This window comes from Bidens hawaiensis, unplaced genomic scaffold (genome assembly GCF_021521415.1).
Source record: "Bidens hawaiensis isolate Kalapana, Puna unplaced genomic scaffold, B.hawaiensis_p1.1 tig00015291_1, whole genome shotgun sequence".
NCBI lineage: Eukaryota > Viridiplantae > Streptophyta > Magnoliopsida > Asterales > Asteraceae > Bidens > Bidens hawaiensis.
The window spans coordinates 27,930-40,208 of record NW_027492362.1 but is presented as its reverse complement, the minus strand read 5'-3'; the positions used below and the strand labels follow the sequence as shown (position 1 = coordinate 40,208).

The following is a 12,279-nucleotide window of genomic DNA, read 5'->3' as shown; positions in this document are numbered from 1 at the left end:
CAATCGTATTAATTTGTTGGTAACTAAGTGCAGGTTTCTGAGAAGAAACTAAATCCAAGGTTGGAGCAAATCAACACCTAAACAACCTAATAAACCAAGTCAGAGTAAGTTAATACTTTATTCCTCATTAAATAGTTAATATATCTAAAAAATGGATTGGTCAATTAAAATTGGATCCATACCTGGGTGAAGAATAATTTAATTAATTGTGCGTTATAATGTTTTGAACCTAAATGGGCTTTGTTTGGTGTGTGGACAACATCCTAGCCATGGAATCACTCTGGTTCATGTTATATTTTTTGGTGTTCATGTTTGGTAGGTTGATGGTAGTAGACTGATTACTCCAGTTCAAGCAAACGGTCTCCCAAGATTTAGATAAAATCATAATTGAACATACTTTGCTTTTTTTGGCAGACAAGAACACGTCAGTTACTCTGTCGTTGATTTGAGGATTTTTATATGATTTGTTTTAAGATCAAATTGATATCATTAAATTAATATTGCTTTATATATGGCCTCCGTAGGACCAAGTCAAACAACCATTTGGAACAACAAGAAGTTTATCTTAATTTAGTAAGTCTACGTATTTCCTTAAAACATGTACTATGTATTTACAAGATTAAACATTGTGTCACGATTATTAGTTGTTCAGGTTTTGACTCATCGGGTGGACTGAACGTCTATGATTTCACTGATATGTCATGAGATCCTGAAAACGCTAAGGTTTGTAATATTTGGTTATGGAATCTATTGTTTTAGAATTTGATTTTGTTTATGTTTAGCTTATTTGAGTTATATTTTGTAATTTGATTTTGTTAATATAATTTGATTGTGTTTGGGTGAAATGGTATATAGAAATGTGAAGGCAACAAAAACAGCTCAGTTAGTGTGGCCTTGATGGATCTTTATCAACTGCCATGATTAATTAATTTTGACTTTACTCCGTTTTATGTATTATTGTATATTGGTTTAATTTGTGTGATAGAAAAGATCATTTTGTTTTCTTAAGAGGTTAAAATAAGGAATCCTAAACACCTCTTTACTCGCACTAGATCATATATAATAATATTGAGAAGGTTATTGATAAGACACGAATGATATTTTTGTTTGGCCGCCTCTAATTCCTGACCCAATTACTGGCTTCCGGTAATGGGTTGGGTCGCATCATAAATCACAAGTCGGTATTTAGGATAAAAACTTATTAGTAATTTAGGTATATCTCAAAATTCTTTATTAGATATAAATACAAGTATTTTGAAATTTTATTGATTATTTCATTCGATATGTTTTATTGACTTCATGTGATCTTATCCAATCTTAAGCTCATTTTATTAAAAATATCTCATAGAACGCCAATTCAATCAAAAAATCTATCAAACCTTTAGGGCTATTGAATTGAAACGAAAACAATTGCAATGAAACAAATCAAGATCTGAATGATTGAGTATACATATAGAATTCGATTAACCAAAGAAGCTAAGACGAAATCTTATTAATCAATAAAAGAAGTGATTTACAAATACAAATTATATAAAAACAACCTATTTATCCCCAAATGTTAGTCACAGCCAATCATGTAGCTTAATTTTAATGCCTAATCACAACATACATGAAAATTTATATTCACAATAATTAAAAAAAAAACTAAAAGTAACACGTGTAACACGCGGGATAAAAACTAGTTTTATATATAAAACACGACAACTGCTTGTAAATATTATAAATTCTGTAATTTCATATCTTCACCTCTATGAAAGAGCCCCGATTTTTTTCCTTCGCTTTAGGTCCCCAAAATGGTTGGGCCGCCATCACACCTAGAGCCTAGAGGTGTGCATGAGTCGGTACTCAGATGAGCTATTTTTGAATTTAAACCGAACCAAAACCTAATCGAAATTTCGGTTTTGCGTATGGGTTTGATTTGATGATGAGTTGGTATATAGTTTTACAAGTGCACAATTGCACATAAGAAAATAAATTAGCCAAAACTAATGTTTTTATTAACCTTTTTCAAGCGAACTTATGGTCTAAATTATGTTTTTCCCCTAAATCAAATAACAGAGGTATAAAAACAAGTTCTGCAGTGTTTGGTACCCCTGTTCGGTTTTTTATTTATTTATTTATTTTTTATTCTAACACAGCAACAAGATCCAAAAGAATTTCATGCACCCCACTTTTACGCTAATTTCTTTCTACCAAGATGACCTTGTTTAGAACACGTACCCTTGTTTTTTATTATATCAATCCATTCCATTGATTTCCGATCTCAGGTCTTCTCTTTTTTAATCTCATCTTCTTTCAGTTTTGTTATTTAATTTTGTTCATGGGCTTCGAGACCATGAATCCATCTTATTATATGCAGTAATGTAGAACAATGTCATTAAAGAAATTATATCAAAGCATAATAAAAATAAAAGACCCATAAATTCTAGAAAAAGATTATCATATTACTTGTGCCCACCATTTGCTCAATAAAAAAATTCTCTGGTTGGTTAACAATTGTGGTTAAGCTTACATTTTACTAGTTTGGTTCCTAACCAGTGTTGTAGAACTCGTTGGGCACTAGTCGGGCGATAGGGAAGGGACTTTTTTTTGGTGGAGCGACCAGGGTCATCCCCATATCTCCCGTATAAATTGGTGATAGTGAGGTTTGAACCCTCTACCTCTCACTAGTAAAGTGAGTGCTACCATGGAGCCCCTAGCGGTCCACCTATAGGGAAGAGACTAGCAATTAATCGATTGGATTTTATATGTAGTTTTTAAAATATACAAATATATACCAAAGTTTATATATAAAGTTTTTGACCGAGACCAACTAGCGGAAACTAATTGGTGGGGTCGGACTAGCGTTAATCGGAGCCCAGGAGGGATTTATACAACCATGCCCCTAATTATGTTTTTGAGATGAATTTCTTTATGTTTTATTCTTACTTTACATAGGTAGTCATGCCGAGGAGGCTAGGAAATCAGACACGAAGGTTTGTTGGTGGCGGTAACAATTCGTTGGCCGGTATTTTTCATACAAAAACGCGTCTTACGCCTATATTACCAGTCGTCCTCGTTTTGCTAGTAAGTTTGTTATCAGTTTTTATTGCATTTGATATTTTGATCTTGCATTAATTCTGATGTCTTATTTTCTTAATAGGGAGCATTTGTTATCCTTACTCATCTTTATAGGCACTCAGGTTAGCATTTGGCCATGGTGAATTGACATGAATACCCTTGTCTACTTGACACACACACTCATGGATTGCAGGTGGCTTTAGGGATAATTCAGTAATTAGCATGGTTGAAGGTAACAACATATCAACTTATTAATCACTCATCACTGTTAATTATAATTATTAGTAATTTTGTTAATATGTTTAGGTGAATTTGGTTGCACATTTGATGTTCAAATGGCAATACCTTATTTAAGGAAAACATATGGTGATGGAATGCACAAAGTGTTGCATGTGGGCCCCGATACGTGCTCGGTAGTCTCCAAATTGAGGAAGGTAAAAGATGTTGAAGCGTGGGGCGTGGAACCGTATGATATCGAGGACGCTGACATGGCATGCAATCATCTAGTGAAAAAAGGAATCGTGCGGGTTGCTGACATCAAGTTCCCGTTGCCATACAGACCCAAATCGTTCTCGCTTATCATAATATCGGACGCGGTTGATTACCTTTCTCCAAAGTACCTCAATAAAACCCTTCAAAATTTAGCAAGATTATCTGCTGATAATCTTGTTATATTCACAGGTAACTTGCTAATTGCTATAGAAATATAAAACTCTTTTTTATCAAAGTAATCACATACATTGAAAATTTACAACATTTTTTATATTGGTTTCAGGTTATCCGGGTAAGTTAAGAGTTAAAAGCCAACATCTATCTAATTTTGGTCGCCCGGTAAACAAACATTCATGTTTTATGACTTAATTATGTGTTTTGTGAGTTAACTTAAGATTATGTGATAGATACCCAAAACTTAAACAAGAAATTAAAGGATAGTTGGCCCGATTCGAGATGGGCTATTCTCCAATTAATCCTATTTTAGAAGGATTAGATCTCCATTACAAGGATTTTAACCAAGTAAATTCATAAACATAAACATTGCCCCCCCCCCCCCCCCCCCTAAACCTAGAACAAATAATATAAATAAGCATCAACATATTAATAACCGACCCTAAAATTAAGCTAATAGAATAATAACCGGCCCTAATCTTCAGCATCTCATTTACTCACTTTCCCCCTTTTTCATTAACATCTTTGACCAAGATTTGGGATCTTATCATTATGATTAATATGTCGTATTTTTTAGGCTAAAATGAGGAGCGCGTTATGGTGGGCCCGGTTTTTTGTTCAAATGAGCCTTGAAGAGAATGAAGCTGCTGTGATGAAGTTTGAGCAGGCGGCTTCTGAGGGTTCATATAAGCCGAAATGCCAAGTTTTTCATCTCAATTCGTACCAGTGATATGATAAGTGGATCAATGTGTTTGTTCTGATTAATGCAATTTGGTGAAGCTTTTAAACACTAGTCAATTCAATTTATTGGAATTTGTTACCGTTAGCTTCATATGTAAATAAATATGAAATTGTGTTCTTATGTGGTACCAAAATAGGCAGATGGGTTTTAAGTCATCCAAACTATCATCCATGAGCCGATAATAATCAATCATACTATTCAATAAATGACACTTCTTGTTTTCAGTTTGGTAACCGGACACTGGATGATAGATTTAGTGGATACATTTTAAGCTTTTAAAGTTTTAATTGGTTTGTTTGGGCTTATGAAACCAACTAAAGTAAAGGCCCAAAACCTGTTTACATTTTGAGTACAATCTACTACTCTAATAAAAGAATACCACTATGTGTCACTTGTCACTCTCTTAATCATTCTCACTTTTTAAACCCATTTTGTTATTTGGATCCCATGTGGGTCATTACCCAACCCAAAATAGCTTTTTTATTCTTATGTATGTATAAAGCAAGTGTGTTAATGTTTATTTTTTTTCCTTTTTATATTTTAACGTAATAAAATGAAACAATTTAGCTATAGAAAAAGAATATGTCAAATAAGATAGAAGTGGTCGGAAGATTGCTTTATTATTATTTTTTAGTATTTTCAGAAATATAAAATAAAAGACAATTAAAATACTTTATTTCTTTAAAATTTTCATTATATACATTGACTACATTCTCATAAATTTGTTCTTTTCTTAGCTATCATATATATAACTAGCTTTTATTCTCTGTAATACGGAGTTGTTTTATATTATTCATTTCTAATATTAATATATTTTTTTGGATTTTAATATTATTTATTGTAAGGAAGTTATTAATATACTTAGGATTTGATGTTGAAAAAGTTCACAAATAAATGAGATGGTTATAACCCGATAAAAAGCAATATGGGTTTGGTGAGACTCATGACCCGTTTTTTTTTACTATTAAATTGTTTCTTAATTATAAATAATATCTTAAAAAAACAAATACTAGTTTTTAGTATATCTCTATTTTAGAGGATTTTCATATCAAATATTCGATGAGATTAATTTTTAATATAATGAGATGTTATAACCTGTTTAAAAGGCTATCTGGGTTTGGTGATACCCATACTCGTGAATTCGGTTTGAATGCATGAGAAACATTCATGTACAAATAAAGCAATCTGGTGGCTTAAGAGAATTTAAGGATGTTTCGATTATATATATTTAAGATTAAGATTTAATACATAATCTTGTTTTATTATTTATGGTTGGCTTGTACTTGAAAGAACCCGTGTTTTCACATGAACATCTATACGTCGCTTTGTCAAGATTTACAGCAGGCATTGACTAAAAATTTTGATTATTGATAAACTAGGTATATTGACTAACACAACCGCAAACATAGTGTACAAGGAAAATTTTTCTTATTAGTAAATATTTACGTAAAGTTTCTTCAGTAATTCCTATAATTTTAATATAAATTGTAATTTTATTAACAATATATGATAATTGTGTTGTCGTATTTTGATTAACATTCAAATTATAAAATTTTATCAATTCCCCGTGTAATACACGGGGCTCAAACTAGTCTTTAATAGAGGTGTACAAAACCGGTGTCGTTTTTTCATATTCCAAGCCGGTTCAATTTAGAAACCAGTTTAAATATAGAAGTAGCCAAACTGATCCGCACCGATTCGGGTCGGTTTTAAACAAAAAAAAACGGTTTGATTACAAAATACTCAAACCACTATACGAACCAGCGATTTGGTTCGGTTTAGGAACCAGTTTGGTAGAAACCGGTTTTAGGGTTGAACCGGTTTGGCTTGGTTTTCGGTTAGCCGGTTTTCTTTACACCTCTAATCTTAAATTTTGGAACACTATGTATTTCCTATAATTTATGGAAAAGGAAACGTTTACTGTCATCTTAAAAATTCTCTGATCCTATCAATAGTTTTGTTATTATTGAGATTTTTTTCTTTTAATATATTAATTTTTGGTTTTATTTTATTGAAAGAAAAGAAAAGAATATACATTTATAGAAAAATAAAAAAAGAGTGATATTCAAATAAAAAATCAAAAGAATAAAGAGAAAAACCTTATCCTAGGAATTTAAACCCACAACTATTGCCAACTTCTACGTACCATAACCATCAATCGCGTAATCTAATCTCATCCAACCAATCATTGTGGGTACCACCTCTCATTTATTAGTTTAAATGCCGTTGGAGGGAAAATATAACTATATTAATTATGACGTCGGTGATATTATAAAACTTGAAGGACAGATAGAAGTTGATAATATCTATCATGCGATTGAATTTCTCAACTAAGTCTTAATTGAAAGTTAAGTGTGTTAGTTAGAACGGAATGAAAGGACAACTAGTAAGAAGTAAGAAAATCAACAAAACAAATAACGAAAAACAAATTAAATGAAATGAATAAATTACAACGGATGATTAACAAAATAATGCATATACTGAGATCAGATCTGATGCTAGAATTTTAGGTTTTGTTGCATGTGCAATCATGTCTTTTTGACAAACAAACTTGCCAAAGTTTGGTTATAGAAATCTTGGATTTAGCACATTCATGATGTGCAATAGAGGTGGAATGGCTATTCTATTTGCTGATTATGAGGTAAACAAAATAAAATTAACTGTTAGTAGAAGATCTCAATTAACAATCGTATTAATTTGTTGGTAACTAAGTGCAGGTTTCTGAGAAGAAACTAAATCCAAGGTTGGAGCAAATCAACACCTAAACAACCTAATAAACCAAGTCAGAGTAAGTTAATACTTTATTCCTCATTAAATAGTTAATATATCTAAAAAATGGATTGGTCAATTAAAATTGGATCCATACCTGGGTGAAGAATAATTTAATTAATTGTGCGTTATAATGTTTTGAACCTAAATGGGCTTTGTTTGGTGTGTGGACAACATCCTAGCCATGGAATCACTCTGGTTCATGTTATATTTTTTGGTGTTCATGTTTGGTTGGTTGATGGTAGTAGACTGATTACTCCAGTTCAAGCAAACGGTCTCCCAAGATTTAGATAAAATCATAATTGAACATACTTTGCTTTTTTTGGCAGACAAGAACACGTCAGTTACTCTGTCGTTGATTTGAGGATTTTTATATGATTTGTTTTAAGATCAAATTGATATCATTAAATTAATATTGCTTTATATATGGCCTCCGTAGGACCAAGTCAAACAACCATTTGGAACAACAAGAAGTTTATCTTAATTTAGTAAGTCTACGTATTTCCTTAAAACATGTACTATGTATTTACAAGATTAAACATTGTGTCACGATTATTAGTTGTTCAGGTTTTGACTCATCGGGTGGACTGAACGTCTATGATTTCACTGATATGTCATGAGATCCTGAAAACGCTAAGGTTTGTAATATTTGGTTATGGAATCTATTGTTTTAGAATTTGATTTTGTTTATGTTTAGCTTATTTGAGTTATATTTTGTAATTTGATTTTGTTAATATAATTTGATTGTGTTTGGGTGAAATGGTATATAGAAATGTGAAGGCAACAAAAACAGCTCAGTTAGTGTGGCCTTGATGGATCTTTATCAACTGCCATGATTAATTAATTTTGACTTTACTCCGTTTTATGTATTATTGTATATTGGTTTAATTTGTGTGATAGAAAAGATCATTTTGTTTTCTTAAGAGGTTAAAATAAGGAATCCTAAACACCTCTTTACTCGCACTAGATCATATATAATAATATTGAGAAGGTTATTGATAAGACACGAATGATATTTTTGTTTGGCCGCCTCTAATTCCTGACCCAATTACTGGCTTCCGGTAATGGGTTGGGTCGCATCATAAATCACAAGTCGGTATTTAGGATAAAAACTTATTAGTAATTTAGGTATATCTCAAAATTCTTTATTAGATATAAATACAAGTATTTTGAAATTTTATTGATTATTTCATTCGATATGTTTTATTGACTTCATGTGATCTTATCCAATCTTAAGCTCATTTTATTAAAAATATCTCATAGAACGCCAATTCAATCAAAAAATCTATCAAACCTTTAGGGCTATTGAATTGAAACGAAAACAATTGCAATGAAACAAATCAAGATCTGAATGATTGAGTATACATATAGAATTCGATTAACCAAAGAAGCTAAGACGAAATCTTATTAATCAATAAAAGAAGTGATTTACAAATACAAATTATATAAAAACAACCTATTTATCCCCAAATGTTAGTCACAGCCAATCATGTAGCTTAATTTTAATGCCTAATCACAACATACATGAAAATTTATATTCACAATAATTAAAAAAAAAACTAAAAGTAACACGTGTAACACGCGGGATAAAAACTAGTTTTATATATAAAACACGACAATTGCTTGTAAATATTATAAATTCTGTAATTTCATATCTTCACCTCTATGAAAGAGCCCCGATTTTTTTCCTTCGCTTTAGGTCCCCAAAATGGTTGGGCCGCCATCACACCTAGAGCCTAGAGGTGTGCATGAGTCGGTACTCAGATGAGCTATTTTTGAATTTAAACCGAACCAAAACCTAATCGAAATTTCGGTTTTGCGTATGGGTTTGATTTGATGATGAGTTGGTATATAGTTTTACAAGTGCACAATTGCACATAAGAAAATAAATTAGCCAAAACTAATGTTTTTATTAACCTTTTTCAAGCGAACTTATGGTCTAAATTATGTTTTTCCCCTAAATCAAATAACAGAGGTATAAAAACAAGTTCTGCAGTGTTTGGTACCCCTGTTCGGTTTATTATTTATTTATTTATTTATTATTCTAACACAGCAACAAGATCCAAAAGAATTTCATGCACCCCACTTTTACGCTAATTTCTTTCTACCAAGATGACCTTGTTTAGAACACGTACCCTTGTTTTTTATTATATCAATCCATTCCATTGATTTCCGATCTCAGGTCTTCTCTTTTTTAATCTCATCTTCTTTCAGTTTTGTTATTTAATTTTGTTCATGGGCTTCGAGACCATGAATCCATCTTATTATATGCAGTAATGTAGAACAATGTCATTAAAGAAATTATATCAAAGCATAATAAAAATAAAAGACCCATAAATTCTAGAAAAAGATTATCATATTACTTGTGCCCACCATTTGCTCAATAAAAAAATTCTCTGGTTGGTTAACAATTGTGGTTAAGCTTACATTTTACTAGTTTGGTTCCTAACCAGTGTTGTAGAACTCGTTGGGCACTAGTCGGGCGATAGGGAAGGGACTTTTTTTCGGTGGAGCGACCAACTAAGTAACGCCGGGTATTCCGTACGCGGTCCTCCTTGGCTAAAGGTAGTCCGAGCTGGCCACGAGTCCGGACGGACGGAGCCCCTAGCGGTCCACCTATTGAGAGATTCCCCGGATAAAACCGAGTGAGATCAGGACTTGAACCCTGGCAAGCCAGGGTCATCCCCATATCTCCCGTATAAATTGGTGATAGTGAGGTTTGAACCCTCTACCTCTCACTAGTAAAGTGAGTGCTACCATGGAGCCCCTAGCGGTCCACCTATAGGGAAGAGACTAGCAATTAATCGATTGGATTTTATATGTAGTTTTTAAAATATACAAATATATACCAAAGTTTATATATAAAGTTTTTGACCGAGACCAACTAGTGGAAACTAATTGGTGGGGTCGGACTAGCGTTAATCGGAGCCCAGGAGGGATTTATACAACCATGCCCCTAATTATGTTTTTGAGATGAATTTCTTTATGTTTTATTCTTACTTTACATAGGTAGTCATGCCGAGGAGGCTAGGAAATCAGACACGAAGGTTTGTTGGTGGCGGTAACAATTCGTTGGCCGGTATTTTTCATACAAAAACGCGTCTTACGCCTATATTACCAGTCGTCCTCGTTTTGCTAGTAAGTTTGTTATCAGTTTTTATTGCATTTGATATTTTGATCTTGCATTAATTCTGATGTCTTATTTTCTTAATAGGGAGCATTTGTTATCCTTACTCATCTTTATAGGCACTCAGGTTAGCATTTGGCCATGGTGAATTGACATGAATACCCTTGTCTACTTGACACACACACTCATGGATTGCAGGTGGCTTTAGGGATAATTCAGTAATTAGCATGGTTGAAGGTAACAACATATCAACTTATTAATCACTCATCACTGTTAATTATAATTATTAGTAATTTTGTTAATATGTTTAGGTGAATTTGGTTGCACATTTGATGTTCAAATGGCAATACCTTATTTAAGGAAAACATATGGTGATGGAATGCACAAAGTGTTGCATGTGGGCCCCGATACGTGCTCGGTAGTCTCCAAATTGAGGAAGGTAAAAGATGTTGAAGCGTGGGGCGTGGAACCGTATGATATCGAGGACGCTGACATGGCATGCAATCATCTAGTGAAAAAAGGAATCGTGCGGGTTGCTGACATCAAGTTCCCGTTGCCATACAGACCCAAATCGTTCTCGCTTATCATAATATCGGACGCGGTTGATTACCTTTCTCCAAAGTACCTCAATAAAACCCTTCAAAATTTAGCAAGATTATCTGCTGATAATCTTGTTATATTCACAGGTAACTTGCTAATTGCTATAGAAATATAAAACTCTTTTTTATCAAAGTAATCACATACATTGAAAATTTACAACATTTTTTATATTGGTTTCAGGTTATCCGGGTAAGTTAAGAGTTAAAAGCCAACATCTATCTAATTTTGGTCGCCCGGTAAACAAACATTCATGTTTTATGACTTAATTATGTGTTTTGTGAGTTAACTTAAGATTATGTGATAGATACCCAAAACTTAAACAAGAAATTAAAGGATAGTTGGCCCGATTCGAGATGGGCTATTCTCCAATTAATCCTATTCAAGAAGGATTAGATCTCCATTACAAGGATTTTAACCAAGTAAATTCATAAACATAAACATTGCCCCCCCCCCCCCCCCCCAAACCTAGAACAAATAATATAAATAAGCATCAACATAATAATAACCGACCCTAAAATTAAGCTAATAGAATAATAACCGGCCCTAATCTTCAGCATCTCATTTACTCACTTTCCCCCTTTTTCATTAACATCTTTGACCAAGATTTGGGATCTTATCATTATGATTAATATGTCGTATTTTTTAGGCTAAAATGAGGAGCGCGTTATGGTGGGCCCGGTTTTTTGTTCAAATGAGCCTTGAAGAGAATGAAGCTGCTGTGATGAAGTTTGAGCAGGCGGCTTCTGAGGGTTCATATAAGCCGAAATGCCAAGTTTTTCATCTCAATTCGTACCAGTGATATGATAAGTGGATCAATGTGTTTGTTCTGATTAATGCAATTTGGTGAAGTTTTTAAACACTAGTCAATTCAATTTATTGGAATTTGTACCGTTAGCTTCATATGTAAATAAATATGAAATTGTGTTCTTATGTGGTACCAAAATAGGCAGATGGGTTTTAAGTCATCCAAACTATCATCCATGAGCCGATAATAATCAATCATACTATTCAATAAATGACACTTCTTGTTTTCAGTTTGGTAACCGGACACTGGATGATAGATTTAGTGGATACATTTTAAGCTTTTAAAGTTTTAATTGGATTGTTTGGGCCTATGAAACCAACTAAAGTAAAGGCCCAAAACCTGTTTACATTTTGAGTACAATCTACTACTCTAATAAAAGAATACCACTATGTGTCACTTGTCACTCTCTCAATCATTCTCACTTTTTAAACCCATTTTGTTATTTGGATCCCATGTGAGTCATTACCCAACCCAAAATAGCTTTTTTATTCTTATGTATGTATAAAGCAA

At 32.8% G+C, this 12,279-nt stretch overlaps 2 protein-coding genes across 2 annotated transcripts; both read left to right on the top strand.

Annotated features, from left to right (window-relative positions):
* Nucleotides 1–2,913: 2,913 nt before the first annotated feature.
* Nucleotides 2,914–4,457, top strand: LOC143548854 (putative pectin methylesterase CGR2). Its single transcript, XM_077039917.1, has 6 exons — nt 2,914–3,066; nt 3,143–3,182; nt 3,254–3,292; nt 3,367–3,741; nt 3,836–3,891; nt 4,304–4,457. The coding sequence occupies exons 1-6, from the start codon at nt 2,944–2,946 to the stop codon at nt 4,454–4,456; spliced, it is 786 nt and encodes a 261-aa protein (XP_076896032.1). The 5' UTR covers nt 2,914–2,943; the 3' UTR covers nt 4,457.
* A 5,765-nt stretch (nt 4,458–10,222) lies between these two features.
* Nucleotides 10,223–11,767, top strand: LOC143548853 (putative pectin methylesterase CGR2). Its single transcript, XM_077039916.1, has 6 exons — nt 10,223–10,375; nt 10,452–10,491; nt 10,563–10,601; nt 10,676–11,050; nt 11,145–11,200; nt 11,611–11,767. Exons 1-6 carry the CDS (start codon nt 10,253–10,255, stop codon nt 11,761–11,763), a joined length of 786 nt encoding a protein of 261 aa, XP_076896031.1. The 5' UTR covers nt 10,223–10,252; the 3' UTR covers nt 11,764–11,767.
* Nucleotides 11,768–12,279: the final 512 nt, after the last annotated feature.